General features: G+C 37.2%; 1 protein-coding gene across 2 annotated transcripts; it reads right to left on the reverse strand.

Moving 5' to 3' along the window:
• Positions 1-875: 875 nt before the first annotated feature.
• ERCC8 (ERCC excision repair 8, CSA ubiquitin ligase complex subunit) lies at positions 876-27,695 on the reverse strand. 2 transcript variants are annotated; one of them, XM_071580548.1, is made up of 12 exons: positions 27,590-27,695; positions 25,496-25,591; positions 25,245-25,346; positions 22,231-22,354; positions 20,678-20,759; positions 19,981-20,049; positions 18,091-18,157; positions 16,782-16,885; positions 14,673-14,797; positions 9,558-9,755; positions 4,994-5,080; positions 876-3,424 (listed from the first exon to the last, which is right to left on the reverse strand). In XM_071580548.1, exons 1-12 carry the CDS (start codon positions 27,664-27,666, stop codon positions 3,356-3,358), a joined length of 1,200 nt encoding a protein of 399 aa, XP_071436649.1. In that variant the 5' UTR covers positions 27,667-27,695; the 3' UTR covers positions 876-3,355. The 2 variants fall into 2 exon arrangements, with proteins under 2 accessions (XP_071436649.1, XP_071436650.1); XM_071580549.1 differs by lacking the exons at positions 25,245-25,346; positions 25,496-25,591; positions 27,590-27,695 and adding an exon at positions 23,954-24,090.
• Positions 27,696-27,805: the final 110 nt, after the last annotated feature.

Here is a 27,805-nt window from a genome sequence, read left to right on the forward strand (position 1 = left end):
GTTAATTTGCCCTTCCCAGCACCTGGGAGTTGGCTATATTTAAATTCTCATGTGCCAATGCCTTCTTCCAGATCTAAATATAGGAGGCAAAAAAGAACAAGGCTTTTCTTGGCTGTCTCAATATCAGATTCTTTCTGAGCATCATAACCCAGACACAAATAATCAGAGTCCTATCTCACTGTCTCCACAGAACTCAACTTTCACTGAAGCTGAAGGAGGCTTGGTCTTAGACTCTTTGTATTTCCTCAGTTGGACTAGCACGGTCTGACTCCACCTTCATTGTTTCCTTAGGCTAGAAGGGAAAGGAAACTCTTTGATCTCTTGTAAGAACAAATAAATTCTTCTCCATCTTTTGCTACTTGCTGTATCAAGCTGAAATAAAAATCTTGGCCTTGGCAGGCAAAGAAAGTATACTAAGCAATATTCAATTCCCGGAATGTCCTGAAAAGATTAAATTCTCTAGAATCTAAAGATTAGATTCTCTGTGTTATCCCAGTTCCACTACTGTGATAAGAACACAGTTCATTCCAGCCTAAGCTCTCTCCTTAATATCTTAACTTTCTTACTGTTTCTAAGAGTAAGAATCCAACTATCAGCTAGTTGACTCTCAAGTGAATATCTTTTTTTCAATATGAACACAGCACCCATTTTGACATCTGACTGGATTTTCAGATGTGTTTTTTTTCTGACTGACAAAAGGATGTGAAGTGTGATTAAGTCTATACTGCTCTACTTGTTCCATTTCTGGTTATTAAAGAGCTCTGATACTATAAAAAGACATGCTATAAGCACTGAAGCAGAATACGAACAAATAAAGGAGAAGACTCAGATTTAATTATCACATCTAACTTACATATAAACAAGAGATTGCACAGTTGCAATTGACACTGGTGGCTTAGTACTTTATTCTTGGCAGTGAAAAATATTATACAGGATACCTTCACTGTCCTTTAAAAATTTTCATTTTGAAGCTACTAACACTTTAATTTGAAATTCTGTACAGACACTGTAAGAATGCAGCAGACACAAAATAGTTTTTTTCCCCTAGAAAAAGCTGAAGTAACAAATTTACCACATCTACAGAAAATAGAAGTATTGAAGGAAATCATAACATAAATGCCATTTTTCAAAGTAGAATTTTACCAGAAATTGATGTTTGAGATGCTAGCTAGTAGCAAGAGGTTTCAGATCTTGCAAACTAAACACCACCTACTAGCTACTGCCATTATATGGAAGGTTTGCAGGTGCTGGGTTGTAGAATGTGCCATGATTTTTGCTCAGAATAGACATAGATGTTTCTTATTTCCTTCACTAGAAATGCCTTTCCTTCCAGCAGAGGAAAACAGTCAAGAGGGAGAATAATACCATCAACAAGTGATACCTGAAAAGGACTTGGAAGGACTTCTATTTTAGCAGGAGCCCTAAGCCCTGAAGGCAACTAATTTCTATTTTCAGCTGTTTGGGACACTAAAACTAGAGGTGTCTGGATGGGCAGATACTTGGGCAAATAATTCTCAGCCCACCTCTTCTTGAACTGAATCCCACATTGCACTCATGCTGCTACTTAGGTAAAACTGATGTGTAAAAAGGTATTCAGCAACAGTATGAAAATGAGCCCTGTAAAGCTTAGAGGAAAGCTTCCACATTTACAGCTAGATCTCTGTTCAGGGTTCTGCAGGGAAGAGTTCCATGGGATATGGCTATGATGAGACAGAGAGTCCAGGAGAGGGGGTTGACTTTCAAGGATAGTCCAAGCCCACATGCAGGAAAATAAGCAAAGGTAGAAGGATGTCTCTATGTATGAAAAAGGAACTCTTGACAAAACTAAACATGTAAAAAGGAACCCATCTGGAGAACTGAATCCAGCTCTGAGTCCTCAGCACAGGAAAGAGGTGGACCTGTTGGAATGGGTCTATAGGAGGGCCACCCAAATTATTAGAGGGATAGAGCAGCTGTCTTATTTATAAGGAAAGACTGACAGAATTGGGACTATTCAGCCTGGAGAAAAGAAGGCTTCAAGGAGACCTTATAGCACCTTCCAGTAACTGAAAGAGGCTGTTAAAGAAGACAGGGACAAATTTGTTCCCTAGTTTTTTCCAACCTTAGAGGAGAGCAGCCACTATTGGTGATAAAACCTAACATTTGGGAAATACTACATATGAAGCTTGTTTAATTATAATATTCCCTTGATATGGCCACTCATCGGTTTGTATCATTTTACTATGCTAGACAAAGAAACTGACAACTTATGTCTCGTATAGATACCAAAATACAGAAAGACCATGCATACTAATCATAGAAATACTACACACTATGCAAAGATTATTACCTTTATTTGTACAATGTTTTTCCCCTTTGTCTGAATTTGTAGTCTAAACTTCTGCTCAACTTTTGAAGGATTTTTTTTCTTTGCATCTGTATCTGACAGAAAACTCTTAACTCAGTTCTTAGCTTGGTGACATTGTATCTGAAGCACAAACTAGGAACACAGATGAGACAATAACCCCACAAAATCCCTCCCTTTCAAAACTGAGCAGGCATTAGGACCACAAAATGTTTTGAAACATTTTTGAAGGATTACATTCAATATTTCTAACTTGAAACGTGATCCACTCTCTGTCTTGTACTGTATCTCAGGTCTGTTTTTTCCAGGAAATTTTCACATTGGCTAAGGATGTGTGAGAGATTCATAAAAGACTGATCTTAAAAATCCGCTATAGGACCAAAAAACCATCTAATTAAACCAGTTTCTATTCTTAACTTTCTGGGACAGATTTAGATACTAAATGATGGGGTCACCATATAAACACTTGAATAGAGGAACCCTATATATTTTTCTGAACTTATAATTGCCTTTATGGAAAAACATGGAATATGAAAATACAAAAGAACAGGCACAAAATTCTGGTTTTGCACATAAGCACTTGAAAATAGATTCAGTCTGCTCATCCAGACACCAATAAAAAGAAGCTGGAAGTATCCCTGAGCTAATCCTTCTTCAGGCAAAATTGTCTTGGAAATGAAGAGGTTATCTCCTCATGTCCTAGTGATAACACAAAAAATGTAATATTGATTGGTCCCAAGGGCTTATATTTTTACTTTATCAGCTATTTAACACTTAATAAAGTATACCAATGTGTAAGGGTAGAGTACAAAAGTCAGTAAGTATGAAAAAGTAATCCTTTAGATTTAACTTTAACAGTAACAAAACCCCACAGAGAACAGTGGAAACTTATTTCTGAAAGACCTTGCTCCAACAGAACTGTACCATAAATCAAACAATATCCAATTCTGTAGATAAAGTCTGTGAATGCAATGCCTGAATGTCAACGTTGTATCAGTACATAATTCAAATTCAGCCTTCATTGTCACTGCTGCTCCATGCGTCTTCATACGCTGGATTTAAATGTTGTTGAGGCAGAGACTAAAGAAAATAAAAATTCTCAGTATTTTGCATAATTAAAAATACTAAAATCCTATAAACACAAAGCTAAAGGCATTTTTTAAATGATTATATATACACAAACTATTCTGTCTCTCAGGAGTACTCAATTGTTCTTGACTACTTCTTTGGCCATTCTGCTGATTAGAGGCATGATAGAGTACTATTTCTTTTCATAATATAATTCCATTTTTGAAAAAAAAATCTGGAGGACTGACTGGAATTATTACAAATGTTTGAAATAAAATATAACAGATGGATATTACTGTGTTTATTGTGTGCCATTGTTTTAATTTAGGTTCTAATTTCTTCGGCCTAGCATAACTGAGCTTCATTGTTTCAGGAAGCTCTACCCATATCCAAGAACTACTTCTCCCATCAGCCTCACCAGGGTCCAACTAAAGGGTTTGTGCAGCTACAGAGTGCACTGAATCACAGTGAATTAGGGTAAATCTTTTTTCTCATCTACCTCTGTTCTGGGTTCAGATACTGGTCATACATGTGCTCAAATGGCTGTTCTACCACATGAGAGGGAGCAGAAGTTAGTGCCAGTGGGCAGCAGAACTGCTTCTTACAGGCAGTGCTCATCTACATTTGCAAACAGCAGCTGTAGCTTAACAGATTTCAAAACAATGCCACATATTACATACCACCACCATGTGAAATTTACAGGAGCAGTTCTAATCCGAGCTACGTAAATAATCTTGTTGCTGTGGGTTTGTTTTTGTTTTTCAGACTAAGAAAAATACAGTTTATTCACATATAAATTCTCTCTTGGAGCAAAAATGTTAATTTCAGGTCAAGGGAACACATTTTGGTTTACATATCTAACTTCTGAAACTGCTTTTTTTTCCCCTTTGCTTAGGTGTAGGGCAGTTTTGAAAAAAGTTGTCTTACAAAGCAAAGCAAATGCTAGTAACATGCTTCTTATGATTTCCCAATCCAAAATGGAATGATGCAGAAATTTTAAAAAGTGGAATTTTTGTATGCTATGGTGAAAAGCATTAATAATATATCCTCACTTTTCAACATTAGTACAGTTTGCCAGACTGATTCTGTGAATAGTTTCAGTTTCTTAAAATCTGGGATAAGCTCACTTAGAATCTGCTTTATTGTATTTCCACATCAAAAATATTTGCATATGAACTGTGGGATCCCTAATCTTACTGTTTAATACACAATATAATCTTAAAGAATTTTAATACAATTGTTGGCACCTTTACAATTCCAAAAGAGCACAACTACAGAAAAGAGTTTGCAAATTAAGGAAGCTAAAGCAGAAGCTGAAAGACCCATAGCCAAATGACATTAACTACTTTTAACTAAGTAGGAAGCTAGAAGTCTGCAAAAGATTTTACTAGATGATGAAAGAAAACATCCTAAACCACATAACAATTAAAAGATTGCACAGTAACAGTATGTGATTCTCGTCTTAATTAGGGATTGTTACAAATTTTGATAGTGAATCACACATTTCACATTTCATTTCCACACAATCTCCCCAAGTATAATAGCCGTAAAAAGTATAGTTCAAACTCAAAAATTGATTACCTTTTCAGAAGTATCATCAGGAACTGGCTCTTGTGGACCTGGTATCCATGCAAGAATATTGCAGTCTTTGCTACCACTATAAAGTTCCTTTAAGGAAACAAGCAAAAATTACCTTCAAACAGAACAGTGACATAATATTGGGGTGAAAAAGATACGGAATTGATTTAAAAATAAAGGCAAGTAGTCAATTACTAATTTATACTGTAATCTCAATAAACAGTATTTTAAATAACATGCCAAAACAAAATACATTTTCCCCCAGACTTCTCAATAAACTAGCACAATGTACTTTATTAATACATTTTTCTTCTACTCTCTCTCATGTCTCTTGAAAAAACACCTATTTTAGCAGTTAATAAGCTTAAAAGATTATTTATAGAGAAGTAAAAAAAAGCAAAGAAGAAAAATATTTTATTATAATTAAAAAATAGGAATAAACTCAAAAGAATCTAGTAATAAAAGTCAGAAAAGTGCATATGTATGGAACAAAGAAATATTAACTAAACATAGTTTCAGTATGCCCAGGGAAGGAAAAGAGCAAATAAAGTAGAATTTGAGGCCTGTATCCTGTTGGGAAGGTATAGATCAGAAAGACCAATTCATTATTTTTAATATAAATAACTATATTTATTATGGTGATGACTAAGGACTGAAATTCCGTTGTACAAGGCACCCTGCAAACACTTGGAACCAAACAGTCCCTACACCAAACAGCAGAAAGTCAAATATACCTTCATTTTTTTAGCTCTGTATTAAAGGAAATACAGACTTCTCTGTCACTTTAAACTAAGGAAATTTTTGCTAATGAGGAATACTGCACCATTTTTGCAGTAAACTTTGCACCAACACCTGCTGCATTTTCCAAAGTGCTACTTAAACGAACAAAGAAAGATATTTTCATATGCCTGAAATCTTGAGTCATTCCCCTGCCTATTGTATGCGATGTCTGACAACACTTGAGTACTGTTGTGCACCTAAACTGTATGAGTGAAACACATGAGTATTTTCTTTGGTATTCAGGCTGAAAGTATGAAAGTCTTGCTTTTACACTTAAACTAGCAACTCTCTGCATATGTGCTCATTATTAATATGCTGATTCAACCTAAGTTCAATACAATATCACAGGTCTGTCTGTACAGAAAGTCTCCTATTTTTATGTATATTTCATTCTAGAACTGCATGAATTATGACATTTGGTGCCCTATTCCTATAAATACTCGTTTATGTGGGTAATCTTATTCAATAGAGCTGACATCCCTCTTTTCTGAAAACTGGTCCTATGCATGAAGTTCTTCAGGCATAAAACACATTCAAGACTAGAGTTAACAATTTTAAAAGAGAGAACCATCTTACTTATGTTGCCTAAGAGAAGGTATGTTACACCAAGGTACAGGTCAAACTTCACTGCAGGACAAAAATTCCATCAGCAGTACACTACTTGGTCCTTCTGTCTTTGACAGAATAAAGAGTATCACTAGAACTTCAAAAGATCTTTCCATGCCAAAATATATCTTTGTGAGCAAGGTCACAGTGACATCAGTATACTTCCATTTAATCCTGCTTATGATTTGTCTCACTTTCTCATCCTGGTATGGCAAGATCTTCAGTTAATATCCACTGCATTGAGCAATACTTACAATTAATTGTAACAACCTAAAATGGTGACTCATACCTCAAGTCAACCAAAAGAAAATTATTATGGTACAATAGAGGACAGACATATATATATTGCACTACAAACATGCTCCATGCATGTTTATGCTACAGTATGTGGAAGGATTGCAAATAAAACCTAATTTAACTTTCAGTCAACTTTACTTTAATAGCCTACTACTGGATTTGTGAAATACATTTGCAGATGTCACTAGCATTCCTCGAACAGTATGAGAAGCAATAATTTAAAGCAAAATTTCTTCCTGTTGCATTCCTAATATTTTATGACATGTTATCCATGCATAATGCTTACTCGATTTCTTTTTCTGAAAGGAAACATAGGTCTTGTTTGTTTACTTAAATTACCCTAAGCTCATAATATGGCATAATGGTATCTAGCGTTTAACATCCAACAGTAAACATCATCTAAGATATTGCACAATGAAGATTTTCTCTTTCACACCACCCTTGAAATTACTGTTCTCCTATTACATTAATGCCTCTTATTAAAGGGCCAAATTCTGCAGTTCTTATTACTCAAGCAGACTAACATCTTATTAACTTTACAGAGATATTTATTTAAGAACACTTTAGGCAACCAATAATATAGTGGATTTTATGGCTCTGTTCCCAAGATCAGAAAACGCATACACATTAACTAAAACTCACAGTATTCCGTGGAGAGAGCTCCATACCTTATCTCAAACATAGAAGGTATTCCACACAAACCTACTAATTAATTTGGATAAGAACAGATAACAACTAGTACCATTGGATTGCAAATAGCTAGCTGCTTGGGTATCAGTGATCATATTTGATTATATGGTTCTGAGCAAACAGAAGACACTTCTCACCTCAAATACATAATTGGTGCAAAGTTTAAGTTCTTCTTAGAGTCTGTTCTGGTTACGAGGTGAAACAAAGATAGCAATTAAAATACACTTAAGGAACAAAAACAACATCAGGGACTGGCAGCAATCGATATCAGTAAGAAATTTTCAACATAGTAAAAAATAATAAGAAAAATCTAGGATCAGATTTGATGATGGGTAGGACAAACATCAGTCACCAGGGTCAAAGACAGAAGAAGAAGTCTAGAAGACTGCTAATACGAAGAGCACTCTCAGCAGTGACAGAGCTAGATGAAAATGGTCAAAACTATGCAGAAAAAAATGTAGAACTTGTTTCATATGATAGCATACTAATGTCAAATGTGCTAAAAAATAACAGAAGTGTTACAAAGCCATCCGCTACACATTTCAGCAGCAGATGCATAGCTTACATCAGAGACTTAGAAGAACCATAAATGAAAATTTATGGCTTGCTTAATTACATTTCGATATATATTTACAACTTACAATGGCAAAAGTGATCTAATATGACATTCAACAAAACCAAAAAGAGAATAATGATACAGATATAAAAGTAGTGACACTGCTTTAACCCTAAAGAAGACAATGGAAATGCTGACTAAAAGATTCAGTTACGATAGAGTTAAAATACAGTGATATAAACAGCAGCCAACACAATTTATAACAAAGCAGGTTTTGTCAAGCAAAGCTTTGAAGCACATTGATTGAATATTGCTTGAGAGAGTAAAATAAAACAGGTACCTATAAATTTTACAAACAACTACATTCTCAGAAAAATAATTTTACTTGCAAAATCATAATTTCTGTTGGAATTATATGAAGACTGATGAATGTACTTAATTGTCTGAAGACAGAATGAACTATTTGGAAGTGTGAACACAGGCAAAATAACAGTAGCACTACCTCTGGTGTTGACACACTGACTATACCAATGCCATTCCACTAGCTTTTCAAGAACAGACTGGAAAACACATACTTTAGCTACAATGTGAATATTCCACCTTTCAGAGGATGTGGTATTTCACTGCCTATCCGTACCAGAACTGCCTTCCAGGTCTAGCAGGCTTGTTAGCTTGGAATCTGTTGCATGTCCATAACTTTCAGTGAAATCTGTCTCAGTGATATGGCAACATTCTATCAGTTACCGCATTCAAAGCGGAAACTACCTGATTCACTTCTATGGTGCATTGTATGAGAGGCCATGGAAAGGTATCTGCATGCCCTTTCTGCCTCAGATATTTCTGCCTAATAGTCAAAAACAAAGGACAAGGAAGGAAGAGCTAGAACATGAAGAACGATCCTTAACACATGAGAGTAACTATGTAACTGCCTGAAAATCATACTAACATCCATTCTGGTCTTGCCACAACACTCACCATATGAACAATCTGTTCTAAAGCATGTCACAACAAACTAAGCCTTATTATCCCTAAGTCTTTTATTACAAGAGAAGAATATACCATAGATGGAGAAGACAAAAAGGCTCCGAGCACCATGAATCCTTGTAAAGCTATGATGTTTTTCATGTGAAATACTCTCAGATGAATTTAAGCATCTCAGTACTTTATCCAAAATATAGCCACAGGCATCTGAGCAGGAACACCTTGGCAAAGTACTTTGGAGACTTTTCAGTAATGACAGCAATACTAACTAATGCACTTCACATCCTTTCTTACTGGGATTAGTCTTAGATATCTTAAAGAAAGACAAATACCTCCTCTTCAGTTTTAAAATAGGCAAAAGCCTTTATGCATAGTATTTATTAGTACGTATATAAGCAAAACAATTTCTAGAGATATATTGATAAGCTACATACGTGAGACAAACTGAACAGTGGAATGAACCTAAACCAGTACAGGCCACCCCAGAAACTTGACCGAACTTTTCTTCCTTGACACGTAAGCCACAGAACTCCCTCTTATGTCAAGATCTTTGAATACAGCATATCCAATAAAAGTTAATGCTTTTATAGTGTAAATTGTATAGCAGTCTGCATAAATATTCCAGTTTGTCTGGAATACTGGTTTTATTTTACTTACCTGAAAATGAAGTTGAAATACACAGCAGTTGACAGTACTATAATGCCCTCTAAGCATAGTTATTAATTCCCCTGTGAAAATTGTATAAACAGCAATGGTACTTCCATATGGTACAAAGGCAAACTCTGGATTACAGCCATAAGAGATGGCAAATTTGAGTCCTTTTCTACTTTCATTACAGACTTTCCCATAGTTTACCTGTAAAATGAAGGATTACACAGTTAGCTGTTAAGTGAAACAACAGGAAATTACATTAAAAGGTCAATTTTATTTCATATTTAATACTCAAAATTAATTTTGAGCAATGTAAACATAGATCTTGATATTTCAAATTACAAATGGCTATCAGGAGAATAATTTTCATGTTTATTTAAGTTCACTCTTCTTAATACCAACTTGAAGAAAACAGAAGAAAGATATGCCTAAAAATAAGCAGTTCCACACTAACATGCACAGGCTGTTGCATGTCAGATCTACATCAAGCACCTAAACTGTCACTGAAATTACACATAGTTCAGGAATTTCCACCTATCATGGTTTAGGAATGGTATTCTCCAACTTAGCAGTCCCACTAGAACTATGCTGCTGCTCACTTCCCCTTGCCCGTCTCGGATGGAAAGCACAAAAGACAGTCCCGGGCTGAGGGAAAAACAATTTACTGGAAACATCAATAAGAAAATCAACAGTAACAACAACAATATTAATAACCAAACCTGTAAGACAAGGAAACAATTTACACATAAAGCAAAACAATACTGGAGCATTTTGTCACCACAATTGCCCTTGTCAGTAGTGAGAGAGTCCCTTTCCCCCACCTTTTGTCAATGAAATGAGGTGGAGTATCATCAGGGAATGGGCACGCCTCCTCCCACTGATGTGGGCCAAAAGCAGAACATTATCCATCCCTCATTCTGTGCCACATATGTTGGATTCACCTATGCCCAGATTCTACACCTTCCTACTATATATATGTATATATATATATATATATATATATACAGTCATATATAAATATACACAAGTACAGGTGTCATTTCAGTAGTCAATGGCCATCCCTCAAAGATGTCTGTTGAGTTCACTTAGTCCATGCCTGTGGGGTCCATCCATCCTAGAGGTCTTCTAGGGCAGGAAGGCTGCAGGTGTCTCAACTGGTTGCAAGTCATATCAGGAGCTCATGACTGGTGTATCTGGAGCAGTCCATTCTCACTGTCCACAGTAGTTATGGAATACAGTGGCAATGTCATTCCACAACAAATATCATAAAATTTAACATTACAGATGGTTCTCACCCAAAAATCAAATCCTCTTGAGGCACACATCGTGTTTCCCCAACCCTCTGAATTACCTACAAAGTGCCCTGCAGTCCTTGAGCAAATAAAGCCCATGCATGGGTTTGCCTTTGCTTGAGGCAGGACTAATTACAACTGCCATACTTAACACATTTCTCATATGCACTACGGGGACTTTATGGCAGGGCCAGCTCGACTGGTAGAGCCTCTAAGTGCTAACTAACCAGTTGGCCTTTGCTAAATGTAGATCTCAATGCTTGAAGGTTCCACCACCCATTGTTTTCAATGTGGCTTTTAACGGTCCGTTGTACTGTTGAACTTCCCCAGAGGCTGCTGCGTGATAGGGAATATGATACAGCCACTAATAATGTGCTCTCTGGCCCAGGTATCTATGAGTCTATACTGTAAATGAGTCTTGTTGTTAAACTCAATTCTTTCTGGGGTCCCATGTAGCCTCAGGACTTGTTTTTCAAGGCCCAGGATGGCATTCCAGGTGGTAGCAGGTGGCAATCAGGTTGGTCAAGCCTGATTTTTCCTTTGGTGAATTTATCCTGACTACTCCTGATCACTTTCTTCCACATGCTTAGAGAGGATGCCAGGATGAGCTGTTTCATTATCTTTCCACAGACCAAGGTAAGGCTAACTGTCCTGTAGTTCTTGTTGTTTTTGAAGGTCGGGCTGACATTTGCTTTCTTCCAAAAATGATTGTGACAATAATGTCCACCATTTCCTTCGACACTCTTGGGTGCATCCCATGAACTTGGGGATATCACATTTGACCAACTGGTCTCCAACCCAATCCTCCTCAACCAAGGAAACGTCTTCCTTCCTCCAGACCTTCTTCCTGGTCTTCTGGGCCAGGAATTCCCAAGGGCTGGCAGTGAAGACTGAAGCTAATAAAGTGTTCAGTATCTCAGCCTCCTCTGCAACTTCTGTTTGGAGGGACCCTGTTCTATACAGTAGTGGGACCACATGCTGATGTATTTGAAGAAACCCTTCTTGTTATCCTTGAGAACCTTGCCAGATTTAATTCTACACAGGCCTAGGCCTTCTTAATTGCATTTCTGCATACTCTGACAACATCCCTATATTCATTCCAAGTTGTCTGTTCTTGTTTCCATCCCATGTGTATCTCCTGCCTATGTCTTTGACAGGAGTTCCATGTTCATCCATGCAGGGCTCCTGCCCATTTTGCTCACTTTTTTCCCCATGGAGATACACTGTTCTTAAGTCTGGAGGAAGTGATCCTTGAATATTGACCAGCTCTCTTGGACCTCTCTGTCCTCTAGAACCTATTCCACAGGATTCTTTAAGTAAGTTCCCTGTAGAGGCCCCATTTAGCTCTTCTGAAGTCCAAGGTTGTAATCTTACTCACTGCCCTGCTTCCTCCTCACAGAATACTGAACTCCATGATCTTGTGGTTGCCCGCAGCCTTCACATCTCCAACAAGACCTTGTCTGTCCATTAGTTTAAGGTCTAACAGTACACCTTAGTGGTTCCTCCACCACTTGTATCAGAAAGTTACCATCAATATTTTGCAACAAACCTCCTGGCTTGTGTGTGTCTTGCTGTGTTCCTTCAGCAGTTCTCAGGGCAGTTGGAGTCTCTCACATGAACCAGTACCTCTGAACTTTGAGGCCACTTCTAGTAGTCTGTAAAAGGCCTCATCCACTTCCTCCTCTTGATGAGGAAGCCTGTAGCAAAACACCCACTGCAGTGTTGCCCTTGTTAGTCTGCCCTTTAAGCCTAACCTATAAACTCCCAACTCACTCACCCTCCTCCTCGAGAGAAAGCTTCATACATTTCACATGTTCTTCTACATAAAAGGCAACTCCTCCACCTCATCTTTCTGGCCTGCTTTTTCTGAAAACCACATAGCCATTCATCACAAGATTCCAGCCATGTGAGCTATCCCACTATGTCTCTGTAATTACAGTGAGATCAATGCCCTGTGACTGCGCACAGACCTGCAAATCTTCCCATGTTTCCCATGCTACATGCACTGGTATATATAGGCACTTGGGCAAGGTATTTGAGATTGATATTTTTTACATATTGAGAGGATATCTCCATGAGATGAGGTGCTTATGTCTTTTGTAATACTGTTCATTTTATAGAGAGAGTCTTTTAAAGACTGCCTGTGTTAAGTCTTGCTATTGCTAGCATTTTAGAGACTGCTGAAAAGAGCACTTAAACTCCATTGCACAGCATATGAGCTGTAACACCAACACAAGCTACAACACTGCTCATAACAAAGGCATGTACAATGAAAGGGAGAAGTGAAGACTGGGAAAAGTAAATTAAATGGATATATTCAGTGTAAATATTCCTGCGTGATAGAAGAAAAACAGAAAAAAAAGCACGCTGCCCAAACAAGAACTGAAGAAAAATACTAAAAACTGGCTTTGTTTTTAAGCACACAAACAGAAAACCTGGGGCTTTTTCTGTTTGATTCTTCCTGTACTTAGTGAATCCGAATTTTCTATTTCTTTTAGTGACAAAAGATGTATGCAACATGTATACAACTTCAATATTAATTTCTGTTACTAAGTGAAACAATGCACTAGGCCCCAAATTTGGTTCACTGTTCAAAAAAAAACCCAAAAGGTCACATGTGTGGCCTAATTTCTATACCTTTTAAAAGATATTTCGAAAAAAACTATGGAGATAAAACAACTCGCTAGTCAGGAACAAAAAAGGAAGATGTCGTAAACTTGTATTACTTGCACAAGCATTTATTTGTTTGCTGGTGCCTTAAAAATCCTTTTAGGAAATACCTCTGGGCAGTGTCTGAAAAAATAGTACTCTGGACCCGAAAAAGTTAAGGGCAGGATCAAGCTATTATACAAAATTAGAAAATTATAAAATAGACCATGAAACAACTCAGTGAACTAACAGGCACAGAAAAACAAAAAACAGTGATCCAGCTGGTGATAGGAAAGTGAACAAACTCTATTATCTACTCTAGTGATGGTGATTTAAAGACAGAAAGATGTCTGTATATGAGCTGATGAGAACAAGCTGGCAAATATAAATAGCATGAAGAAAAGTCCTTTCATTTAAATAAAGAATTCTTCTTGCTGTGTTCTGAAAGTAAGCAGCAAAATTAAAAGATTTCTGAGGTAGGGTAAAATTTCTTCCTTTCCTGAGAGCAATGACAGACCATAATTATGACTGCCTAAAATTCCATGGACACTGACTTACCTAGTATGTTCTTCTTTCAAAAGAGACATAGAAAACAATTTTCTTTTACTGAACAGAAAATAAAATCAGGAACCTTCAGCAAAAAAAGACAAGCCATAGAAAGGACTGGAATAGCAGTAGAGACCTAAGACATTTTCCACCCCAACTCCCATCCCTGCTGCTGTTTGGTTACAATGCAAATCCAGAGGGAAGGATGGACAGATAATTTTAACACTGCCATACAAATCCACAGGACAGATTCCACAAACACAGAGAAAGTTGCAATGACACCCAACAGTTAAAAAAAAAACACCAAACCACCAAAACTTTCTAACAGCATTCACTGGTTTTCATTACTGTACAAAGTGTTTATAGCTATGCTCCCAAATTAATGAATTTAAGAGTTACCATATTCAATCTTTAAGTAGATCTAAGCCTCTTCATACTATGTGGGATTTTTATAGTAAAAGAAAAGAAATCTGGAAAAAAACAAGTTCACTAAATCTTCTAATGATGACATTAAGCAGATACATCCTTTATGAAAACAAATAAAAATTCACAGTTGTAATGACAATGGCAGAAATTATAGATCTCTAGAATTAAGTGCAAGTAAAATCATCACTGAAGTTCCTTGAAAACTTACTAATGTGTTTTCTCCAGTGGAGCTGTTCCAGAGACGCATCCGATCATCTGTACCAATGGTAAGCAGATGAAGTCCATCACTGGTATAGCACAAACCATTAACTCTCCCATTGTGAGCGGTGCTTGCTGTCAGGAAAAAGAGCTGGTTCAGGTTTCTTGAGAAGAATTACTACTTTGTATACATTTTTACTTCAATGCAGAGCACTGGAAGTGCTCTTTAAATGGCAACATTCAGTAAAATAATATTTTAATTTTTGGTTTACAAAAACATCTGGCTGGCAAACAGCCAACAGCACTGTTCCTCAGAGTGCAAGTCAAGGGCCAGTTATGTTCAATCTATCATCAAGTGGTTGATGCTCCCAGCCTGTCAAGTGTTTAAAAAGCATTTGGATAATGGCCCTAACAACACGCTGTAGCTATAGATCAGGCCTGAAGCAGTCAGGCAGCTGGACTAGATCATTGTAGGTCCTTTCCAACTGAATATCCTGTTCTACATCGTTTATAGAGTACTATCAGTTAATTTCATTGAGTTTATGCTCCAATACTGCACATTAAGTATACTGAAGGAGTAAAATCCAGCTCTGTGCTACCACAGCGCATCTAAATATGGTGCCCACAAACTAACTCACTAAAAAACAAGAGTAGATATCTCTACATTGCCATGCAGTTACTAATTTAGACATACCTCTTAGGTAAGAGTGTCATCTGCGTTTTAAAGGTCTTGTGAAAAAATATTAGCTGCATTTGGTTTAGTTCATATATATTTTAACAAATTAAATATCCTAGTTATGTGATTGATATTTAGATCACCAAAAATCATTTTGAATCTCTCAGACAGAAATAAAGTTGAAAAGAAAGATGATGTGTTTGGACAAGTCGACACATTATTCAAAAGAATGCAGTAAATGGCACTAAATATCTTTACCTTCAGAGTTACAAAGAATTTGTTTCTCATTAAACAAAATTTGTCCTTTTTTTACGAAGTCTCACCTTCTTTTAGACAATTTGCATCTCAGTAATTTTGTGAGTTTCGATCAAATTTAAAATTCTCAAAAACAACCATGTACATTACTGTCCATGCTACAAATCACATAGTCGAGAGAATGGTTATTAATACAGGTACTTACTGCTACTTCACATCCTCTAACACCACTTTTTGGAAAATTAGTTTGACTTTATAGACATTTACATGTATTTTTCTACATGCAGTTTAAGTAGCACATAGCAAGTCAGACTGAGTGGTAGCTTTAATCACTGAGTGATGCTACACAAATCCCTTTGTTCATAGTGATGATATACAGTTTCTACTTTGGGACTAAATTGCAAGTACTGCATACTTCCATCTCAGAGTAACAACTGCTCGAGTATTTTTTTGGACCAACAAAATGAAATATATTTTGTCCAGAGCTGAACACAATTCATGAAGTTTGGTTGTTGGCTTTTTTTGGTTTCAGAAATGTGACTTAAAAATACTCAAAAACGGTAATGCAGTAGTAATTACAGCTAATATAAGGCATCACTAACACATTTGGTTCTATTACACATGTAATTTAACCTCCTATAAAATTAAATATAATCACAATTTTATACTCTGTTGTAGGCTTTGACAGTATAAAAGGAATAGAACTGATTTTACAACACCACAGACGAGAGAATATTTTAGAGACTTATAAAGGAAACAAGATTAATTTAAACAGGAAAAGGAATGCATTTTTGTGGGTTTGTTTGTGTTGTCTTTGTTTTCAACAGAGGATAACTAATTACCAGAATAGCTTATCAAGTATGAAGTGATTGCTGTTTATATAAAAACTGATCTCCAGCACGAATGAATCCTTTCACCCACATACAGATAACATAATTTCCTGTTTTAGGGGGGAAACTGTGTACAAAAGACACGCTCCTGTTGTCAAGGAGATCCCTCTGAAAAAGATCCCAAACCACAAACACTGTCTCTATAAAAGAAAATAAAACTGAATGGCTTGTGTTATGTAGTAAGTAAAAACTCGATTATCACTCCTTACCCTGCTGGTCTTAGTATTCTAAATATTTATGAAGTATATAAAATTATTTTAATTACATATGGATTACCACCAGTTTTATTCTGTATTACCTGCCTCAGAAGATGCTTTGGACTTTTCCCCATTGTGCTGATCAAGCGTACTCAGACACCCAGAAGCTCTCCTCACATCCCACAATTTTACTTTACCATCAGCACTAAGAAAAACAGATTTGCAAACATTATGATAATTGATTCAGTAACTGCCTTTCGTCAGCCCATCTGGGACTCACACTGGTCCAGCAATTATTCTGAACCACTCATCATGTGGGCACATTCAAGTAAACAGAATTTCATTAAATTTTTTTAAAGACAGATTTCAAACATTCATTTACATGTACTAGTAAGTATAGCTGTTACACTATCAGCACCTAAGGTTAATCTTCATCTGTAACACAATACACTTGACTCTTTGTCTACAACACAACACCCTGTGTACATGCACAGATGAGGAATAAACCTGCTAATTTTTCTGTTGATTAAACTGTAGCTACAGACTACAGCATTGTCTGTAATTTGTCTGAGTTTGGGCTCTTGCCATCACAGATCTACTGTATGACTGGTGCAGAAGTTGTCTACAAGCAAACAATTTTTCATCTGCTAAAACAAAACCAACCAACCAAAAAAACCAAAATCACAACACACTGTTAACATATTTTCCAACTTCACTGAGCCTTTCAGAAGCCTGGCTTTAGAAGCCAAAGGTTTGCAGCTCTGGTATCAATTTATTCAAATTTCACTCTAAGCTTATAAAACAACCACTCCTCTCTCCAATTCAAAAGAAAAAGCATGGGAACTAAAAAAAAAGAGAAATGTCACCTTATAATCAAAAGGTAACATATACAGAAGTTATAAGAAAGTCAAGAGGATTTTGTTACATTAAAAATAGCTGAACAGAAAATAAAAAACGTCCAGGAGTATCAACATACAATCCATATTCACTGAATTTCTGGAGCTTGTAAAGTTACAACCCATCAGCTAAGCTACCTAAGTTATGCTTTTTGACATGATTGAGCATGATTAACCAGGATTTTAATTTGAGCTAAACATGTTTGTTATAAAACAGATTAGCAATGCACACAGTAATAAACAGTAAAAAGTATCTCAATAATGTTCTCTCATTTTCCTATATCTATAAATACAATTAGTGTTTCGAAATCCTGTACAAACTTTCTATTAAATAAGTATCACTTGTACAGGTCTTCAGGTTTTGTTTTATTATGGAACAGCTAACACAGGTAAAAGCCAATGATGACGATTACCTCTAAAAGTGCATTTGAATTCTAAAAAAAGTTCATAAAGAATATATACAATTTTACTGACAAAGATTTTAGTGCTTGTAACAGTTCACAAACATCCCTACCTTCCTGTTGCCAAAACATATTCATGACGTGGGGACCAAGACACTGCCAATACTGCTTGCCTGTGACCTAAAATTTATACGAAAAAGCTTATACACAGCCTTTTATGTAAGTAACTAAAAGCAAATATTTAGTTCTATAGGACATACCAAGTCAGAACAGTAATCCGAAGGAATGTAAATTTGAATTTTGTGAAACTATATAATTTGGGGATAGAAGTTATCTCTCCTTCTTCCTGCTCGAGTAGGATTGCAGTAAGTTGGAAGTGATGGAGCATTACATATGTATAAATTTTGATAATAAAGACAGTCTGAAAGGCCCTTTCCAATACATAGACATGTACATACACTTTAAAACTTGAAAAGTCTAAAAAATGTTTAATAAATACATACAATAGAAAGTGTGAAGTGTCCTAAATGGAAAGACTGCAATCTATGCAATATAATAATAGAAACACATTGTTCAAAAATAACCTAAATCATACAAACACATTTTTGCTAATGCAGTTTAGAGTTAAGTGGACCACCTTGTTCCTGGTACATCTTCTAGTAGGTGGTTTTCCATTACCTGAATTAATCAAAGGGCTGTAATAACCAGGACCATAGAGAAAAATCTACACAATACAGATACTACACGATACACTTGGAAGGCTCAGGGCAGACACACTTATTTGGAGTTATTAATTAAACCACAGTCATGCATTTAGCTCCATTTCAGCTACTAGAGTTAGACTATGTGAAAATACTCATACTTATCTTCAAGACACTACTGACTGCATCAAGTTCTGTAAATAATTACTAGATTTTGCTAAGTGGAGGATATATTCTCCTTCCACTTATTCCTCCAATAATGCACTTGAGCTAATTGTACCAGGCTGTGGAGAAAGACACAGAACTTGTGCCTGAAAAGTACTAACTCTTTGTGTCAAAATGATGAAGCCGTGATGAAACTAAACTAAATCTCTAGAGAACTGTTTTTGTCATTGCAGTCTCTGGTGCTCTCAGTTCTAGAAACAACATGAAATGCCTGCTGTGGTTAATTCAGTTCATAAGGGCTTAATAGCTTAAGCTCTGCATCACATGAAATCACCTAGGCTGCTTTTAGATGTGAGCTGGACAGTGAAGAAATAAAATTGCATTTGCACATTGCTGTGTCTGACCTAATGTTTCTCTACAGCTTCCAGACCTGGCTTTTATCCAGCTCTTTTGAGGCATGAAGATTTACCTCGTAATTGGTTCACTTGAGCACGTGCATACACCCTCACACTCCAAAAAGTACACCTTAGAAAACAGACACCAAAGGTACATTCTCATTAAGTGCCAAAAGTAAGGGATTATGGAACAATAAAACCACGTATGTAACTGAATTAGGAAAATGCAAAGGATTAGATATCATCTTTCTAAGTATCTCGCCTGTTCTATAGAAACCAGAAACTTCTGAACAAATCCATTCAAACGCCTCCATGGGATATTTTGTGAAAAATAGTTCTTTTTTGTGTGTGTGTGTGTTGGTGTAGGGTTTCTTTGTTTTCTGATGGAGCGGGGAGTTTAGGTTGTTTTGTTCATTTTTTGGGTTTCTTTCACTCCCGCATAACCCACCAAACCAAAGCATACACTTAATCATGTAAAAAATAGTAATCACTACTGATTAGATCATGAAAATACCCAAACATCTCTAGTAATTGCTCACTGACTAATTTTTGTATTGCGCAATTTATTAGCACTAGAAAACAGTCAGAAGAACCTTTTGCCACTGTGTAACTTTCACAACTGACTATAAATAAATTAGTCATGTTACTGACAAAGGATACACTGTATACAGTGTTTCTTTACAGGACTTGTTTTACTCAAAGTAGTTATTGTTTAACATTTATGTTTCAGACTAAAAAGTACCCTGCAGTATGTGAGAACTGGATCCAGACTTCAAGTCACAGAGCTGTACTTTGGGGCTTTTGGTACCAACTGTAACAAGAGAAACAAAGACAGCTAAAAACCTCCCCAATATTTGAGAGAACAACAACAAAAAAATCTTAGCAATGACAAAGAAACAGAGAAAAATGCTAGCTGCATAATGGCTCATTCAGTAAAAGTAACGCATTAGTACATTAATAGATTTACATTTTCAGTCCAAGTAAATTTACAACCTAACAAGTATAACTCAGAAACTGCAGGTAAATAGGACAGTACTTAGGAAACTTAAAAATATCTCCTCAAACATTTTGTTGCTAAACATACTAAAACTCTGTACATATAATCGATACACATGTATCTATTTACACAATTTACTATATTTGTACCTATTAACCTTCGAATGCTAGTTTATGGAATGAAAGCTAATCTACTTATAGCTATGAATTTTTATCAGTAAGGAGAACTGATTGATGCATTATTTCAGAAGAACAAATATGATATTCTCACTGGCATCATCCAGTTAAAGGACAGTATTTTATTTTACCAATGAGCTTGCATCTTATGCAGATGCAATTTTTGTGAAAATAACACAGGGCAGGGAACAAACCCAACTGAATATTACTTGCTTGTTACTAAGAACTCAAAACACTTATGACACTTCTTAAAAAAAGATACATACCTGCTATTAAACAATGCTTTGTAGCAATTGGAGACATGTGATGGCTATAGACCGTTTCCTCAAACTGAAATATATCTGCAGGCTGATAGTAAAAGGATTAAATTAATCTTGGTGCAAGTATGTTATCAGAATACAAATGCTCATCTTTTTCTTTCAAGTAACAGCTACAAGTAAGACTAATACAAATATTACTATGTACATAGTAACAACAATTCTCTTAGTTAGAAATGAGAACATGCAAACATCACACCATAAGTCTGTTTTCAACACTGACAACACCAGAGCTCAGAGATGGCCCAAGAGAAAGACCAAGAAAATTCGCTAATGAGAAGCATGAATGTAAAACATTACAATTACCAAAAATTAATAAAGGTAGCAAGAACATAAGAAAGTTATAATAGCAAGAAAAAGAGGAAGGAAGCACTTAAAACTAAGTCATTCACAAGTATCACTATCTTCAATTCCTAAAAAAAAAAAAAACTATTACCATATAAAATTAGTAGCTGCCTTATGAATGTTTAAAATTAATGAAATACAATATTTACTTCAGTAAACTTTAATATTTACTTTAAGATATACAATTGCTTTCAGGTAAACTGTTTTCATTGTCTCATTTTAAAATACTGTATATGCAAAATCCCTTAAAATTAAGTTTACTTTATTTTCAAAAACACCCTTTGGTGGCAGAACAGGTCATTGAACAACCTTCATGTGCATGCTGTGTGTTTAAAGGAATGCTCACAGAACTATCTGGAAAGTGAATTGTTTATGAGAAGATTTAGCAACTGCAAACATAGCTTCACATCTCACAGAAAAAAACCAAACAAAAACCAAAAAGAGGTAAAAATTTGTTTTCAATTGTGTCCCGAGGATGACAAACCTCTTGCTTGAAACCGTCAAATAGTGTCAGTGTAAATTCACTAATACATTCACACAGGAGACAAAACAAATTGCAGTCATGAATCAACAGGAGATGTGAGAATTAATGAGTTAAAGCAACATGAATTCCCACATAATCTGTTTGCTTAAATAATACCAGTTACACTGGTTAGCATTTTCTTAATAGTTTCTCTCATTCTCCATCAGTTTCCAGAAATGGTGCCTGTACTGCTTGCAAAGCAGCATTCTGGACTTAATGGTCCTGAATGTCAAGACCACCGGTTCGTCAAAAGCAGTATTGAAGTGCTGGTTATGAAAAATAACTCACCCTGCTATACACTACCATCATATTTAACAATTCCCAAGAATGAGCATCAGACTACACTTTGGTGTACAAATTTACATAGCAAAAATTCAACAGCCGTATTCCTGATCACAGCAAAAGTAAGAAGGAGCTGCCCCAAGCTCTCACTCAGGTCTTCAGGAACGGACAGGCACACACCAGGGTATACATGAATGTCAGAACCACTCCCTGCTGCTGCATCCAGAGTTCAAACAACTGGCTGGTTGTCATCCTTCTGTATGCTTGCTCCTGTTCACCTCTGGGAAAGCTGCAGATGTCAAATAAATAACATGTACACAAAGAACCTTGCAAGTTGTAGAAACTCTCTTACTTGTACAGTGTTTGTATCCCATATTTTCAAGGTTTTATCAAATGAGCTGGATGTAAACATGCCAGTGTCATGAGGATACCACTGGACTGTCTCCACACTGAATCTATGTACATCAGGATGGCTCCTAAAATCAAGGAAAATATTCCAATTGGTTAGTCTTGATAAACATCTTGTAATTGTCTTGGTATTTGATGACAGGTTGAAAACATGCCTTGAATTTTTTTAAGTTTTCAAGAACTAGCTTTTTGTTCACTTGATTTTTCAATCAACCAGTATTAATTATTACAGACAGTTCTGATTTCAAGAAACTATGGATCATTATGTCTTCAAAATATGATGTGTGTAGCATATCTTAAATTAACACACTTAGTTTGAAGCACAGAAGACACTAATGTTTTTTGAAATGTTTAAATTGTGGTATTTACAGCTCTAATGTTAGAAGTCATAGCCTAACACTGCAAACCATTTATACTTCTGGAATCTCCCATGTTAGAAACGGATCTACTGAAAAATACAATGACAAATACAGTTCTCAAAAGTAAATCTTAGTTATTTATATTTGCATTCAGAAATGAAAGAGGAAGAACAATAGGAAACTTGCAGCTAAACTATGGATAGTTAGCAATATAACTAATAATAGATTTACTGTAGTAGGAAGAAGGGAGAGCAGAGCCAATCTTGACAGCTCCAAGATACAGACTGATCAGGCTCTGAATAATATATGTCATTCCTATACCTTGTAGACTACTAACATCTGAGCTGGATTCACATGGATTCAGCTTCAGGGCCCAAACCCATGCTCTGAGACCCAGAAATACCATGTTGCTGTCGGTTAAGCCTAGGCAGCTACACACCACCAGAGCCATTTTGCTCACTTTACTCCCCTTTGGTGAGATGAGGGAAAGCATCCAAATGGAGAAGGTGAGGAAAGTTGTGGATTGATATAAACCCATTTTAACACTAAACTACTGGACCCTCATCAAGCCCAGCTAAGAGTCCATTCAGAAACAATTTCAAAGGGCCTCCTCCAAGAGCTTTTTCTTTGAGCAACTTCGAAACCAGAGTTGTGCTGTTCCACACAAACTGGAAAGGCAACCTTTGGCAACACGTCAGCACTACACACTTCAAAGATAGGAATCAGATAATCAGACAGAAAGAGTTTCTTACCAGTATTTACAAATTAATTTATGATGTCAGGAACTCTGCTTGAATAATATTCAAAATATCTAACAGTATATATAATCTGCAGCTATTTAGTTACAGTAAGTATTTAAAACAAACAAGGAAGCTATATGAGTACTAGGAATACATGAGACAAGAAACCTACTAAAGTTACTTAAGCAATAATAATCATAAGTCAATCATTTCTAACAGTCACACAAAGTCTGATTGCACTGGTGAGATTTAAGTCTCAACTGATAAAAGATGCGGTTATGCAAATTACCGTCTACTCAAGAAATAACTACCAACTAATCATGCTCATAAACAGAATCTTCAAGTATGGAATATTTCTGCTGACCTAACTGAAGCCAATGCTGGCATGATTCTAGCACAGATTTGATAGCTTTTACGTTGTGTCTTCTTAACATTAATTCCTTCAGTTTGCTGCCATCTGTTTCAGAATTCATTTCAATTTTGCAAGTTGGGGATGTATAGTCATTACATGTTCTTAACTAGAATTTAAAACAATATTGTGCAAGAAGTTGCAGCCACAAACCCTTACCAAACGCTGCTGACTTGCAGTAGATTCTGTCCCGATCCATTTGTTTTTGAAGCATGTTCTATTAGCTTTGTCCTTCTTACTGTCCAAAGTATCATTAAGGACTTTTACTTTAACAAATCTATCCTGCTCTTGTACATCTGACTCATGAAGCTCTTAGACTTGAAATAATTTGCAGACTGGGAAAAAATAAGGGGAGAATGTAGCCATTAATCTTTACCACAGTAGGACGTATCTCACTCTCTCAAATGAACCTCTAACCTACCAGCTAACCCAACTATCCAAATACAGGGGAAAAGAGCTTTTGCTACAAGACTTAATGGGAATAATGGAAAAATTCACACTGCCTGCAGGGAAAGCCTGACAAATCAATAAAGGCTGTGACTGTTCATAAAGATTACACACAGCATGGTAGTACCCTGTGCTTTAGAAAAAAATGTCCATTTTTTCAGTAATACATCTGTCTTCATTCAAACGTGCTCTGAAGAAGTTGTGTATAAATTACTGCTGTATCTGGTGAATACCAGATAAAATAGCTACTAATAAAGCTGGAACCAGGGAGAGAGCAAATAAACCCAACAACTGCAAATAGGTGCTAGATTTTTTTCCCAATCAGATGAACAGGTTTATGCAGATATCCTTCCTTCTGTTTAAAAGCATATTTATTCAAATATATATATTATAGATATTTGGGGGATAAAAATAATATTTCTACAATAGTAATGAAGCTTTTTTTCTCATAATTATTGGCATAGAGTCACCGATTTGCAATATGCAGCAATTAAAAAAACTCATAGGTGAGGAACTGTGAGCTAGAAGGGGGTTTTGGAGGGGTTTCTTTCCACCTGTCTTTTTTTTTCTAGTGTTAAATTGCACGGTTTGAGTACTCGCTCTGACTTCTTTTTGTGGGGTCTACAGCAATGTAAGACTCTCTAACTTCAGTTTCCATATGAGTACAATTGATATCCTCCATTTTAACTTCTGAACTGCTCTACATCTGCTCAAAAAATCTATGTACAATGACTTGGTGGAGTTGCAACTATTAGAATAGACATTAGAATAGACAAATCAAGAAACAATTAGCTTCTGTTACTTAGCAGACCTCATAATCCTCACAAAGTTTCTTTCTTTTTTTTTTTTGGTTGTCAGAAACCACAATGGATCACACTAACCTCCAAAGATTGCTGGCACTATTTTCCCAGTCTTTTTATCCAAAATGAGAAAACATATTATTCTGCAGATTCAATCCTAGACACACGAGAGTGAACATTTAATAGAATTTCATAGTGCTTACCTTCCCACAGAGAAGAGTGCTTTACATGTGTAACTTGGTTTTCTGCTCAAGTTTTCAAGGTCATAAAGTACAATAACACCATCTGATCCACCAGACAACATGCTGAAAGTGTTAAAAAAGAACAAAAGTTACACCATTCATGATCTCAATATGCTCAATATACTTGAATGTTCAACAAGAAAGCACATCCATAGTACCAAAACACAATTAAGTACTCGTATACATTTTTACCACCAAAAGTATATACTTACTATCTTCCCTCAACAGGCTCAATATCAAGTGTGTTGATACCACTTCCATGTATTCTTTCCACATCTCTGTCTTTATTTAATTCCAAACTTAGGACCCTAAACCCAACAAACCCAAAACAAACAAACAACAACAAAAAAGAAAAATAGAGATATGAACAACAAGAACAGAATTACTGAATATTACTACATAGCTCTGAACAGCTAAAATCCTAGTTTTGTGCTTCTTCAATGCATTTAACTCATCCCTGTCATTTTTGGCAAAACTGTATGACACAGGGATCGAAATAAGCCTTGTGAAGTAGGCAGTAAAAACCCCCAACTTCATTGTTCATAAAGTAAGAGAGAAATAAACATGGAAAAAAGTCCCAAAAATAGCAAAATTGCATTTGGGATCAACACAGGAAACAAAAACCGGCAGGTAATTTGAAAACATGAGGCAACTGGAACATTAAGATGCGTTGCGGTCTCAAGAAATGTTAGTTACTTTGACACTCCATTATGGAACATTCCTTCAGCTTCATCCTACTTGGAAGTAGGGACACCTAGTGGACAACCGTTTACAGTATTTTCTTTACTGAAACAAAGTTTCCGTGTTACATTTCCTGTAACAAAATAAATAAAAACTAGGCTACCCACACGCTGAAGCTTCCAAGACAAACGTTTTTGAATTGCAATTAGTAGCCTGTATTTTTAAATATGCTAATATACTACATAATCAAAAAAGAGATATTCTGCTTCTTTAAACCATACTATCTGATATAAAGTTTAGTCTTACAAGATTATCAGAACTTCACACCATTTTGTTAAAATCTCTAACAAGAACCATGTAACTAAGTAGGTAACTGAAAAGCTGTGAGGCAGAGTGACCCCAGTCAGCTTCAGCTCGAGGGGCAATAACCCTGCTGAGAGAACCTCAGGCTGTTCTAGGCAGGTACCCATCGGCACATTTGTAAACATACTCTAAAAGCAGCAAGCTATTTAAGCACTTTTAAAAGATGTAAAATATTATTATACAAGAATTTGCCTAGAATAAGAATTTTGACGTATACAAGATTATTAATTTAAAACCTTTCAGCTCCAGATTGAATTTTAGCAAAGCAAGAAATCCCCCTATGGAACTATTTTACAGCATATGACTTTAAAGTGCAACTATAAATAAAATCCCCTGTAAAAAAATTTTTTTACACGTCAAAATGAAAAGGTTTAGGAAGGGAAAAGCGAGGTAGACAGTTGTCCAAGTAGTATAAATTCTGTCGACTGTGCTACCATTCTTAAGACTGACTGCTACGAGGGCAGGGGGCACAGAAATTATGTAAACCCTGTTGACACAATGCAAAACAGAAAGGAGCTTCCGGAATCACCCAAACTCATTTAAATTCAAAACATTTTTGACAACGATACAACCTCCAATGCCGTGAATCACCAGCAAAAATCCCCATAATGGAGTCGTAAAAGCTACTGAATTGAAGGAGGCATTATCGGATTTATGCTGAAATACAGCTGCAAAACTGATTCTCTGACGCTGAACAAATACTATCACCTTACAACCTGTAGCATGAACATTAACAAGGCTGCCTACTTGGCCACCAAAGCCACTGGGAACTTGACAAGAGCCCTGCATGCGGCTCTCCCGCAGGTGCCCGCGGGCCGGTGTGGGCAGGGGGAGGCCGAGCAGCGGCGGCACCAACCCCGTGTCCTGCCGAGCGGGCCCGGCCGCGGGCGGTCACAACCGACACCGCCGCGGTGACCGCGCCCGCCGCCACAAACCCACCGACACGCCGAGACAAGACCGGTGGGCCGGGGGGAGCAGCTACCGGGCCGCCTCGGGCTCCTCCGCCCCGGCCCCGCACGGGCAGGGCAAGGCCGGGCAGGGCTGGGCCGGGATGGTAGAGCCGGGCAGAGCCGAGGCACGGCAGGGCAGGACAGGACGGGACGGGACGGGACAGGACAGAGCCGGGCCGGGCCGGGCAGAGCCGAGGCACGGCAGGGCAGGACAGGACAGGGCCGGGCAGGGGCAGGGCCGGGGCAGGGCAGAGGGCAGGGCAGAGGGCAGGGCAGGGCCGGGGTCTGCGCTGCGGGTCCCACCCCCGGTACCTGCCGGTGCGCTCGGCCTGGCGCAGCCGCGCGGGGTCGTCCAGCCCGGCCTGGCGCGCCGCGAGCAGCCCCAACATGGCGGCGGCACCGCCCCACGCCGCACCGCGCCGCCATCTTCGGCCGAGGATGGCCGTGATTGGCTCGTAGAGAGCCGGGCCGCGCCAATGGCGAGCGGCGTTGCCGGCGCGCCCGCCGCTGATAGGCGGGACCCGAGGG

This window comes from Pithys albifrons, chromosome Z (assembly GCF_047495875.1).
Source record: "Pithys albifrons albifrons isolate INPA30051 chromosome Z, PitAlb_v1, whole genome shotgun sequence".
Lineage (NCBI taxonomy): Eukaryota > Metazoa > Chordata > Aves > Passeriformes > Thamnophilidae > Pithys > Pithys albifrons.

What these genes read in the sequence shown, in the direction of transcription:
- ERCC8 (XM_071580548.1), bottom strand. Translation starts at nt 27,666, where the DNA reads ATGTTGGGGCTGCTCGCGGCGCGCCAGGCCGGGCTGGACGACCCCGCG. An exon ending in CAGGCCGAGCGCACCGGCAG is followed by an intron (nt 25,592 to 27,589) that starts GTACCGGGGGTG and finishes TGTTGGGTTTAG; the next exon opens with GGTCCTAAGTTTGGAATTAA. An exon ending in CCACTGGAGAAAACACATTA is followed by an intron (nt 9,756 to 14,672) that starts GTAAGTTTTCAA and finishes TTCATTTTACAG; the next exon opens with GTAAACTATGGGAAAGTCTG.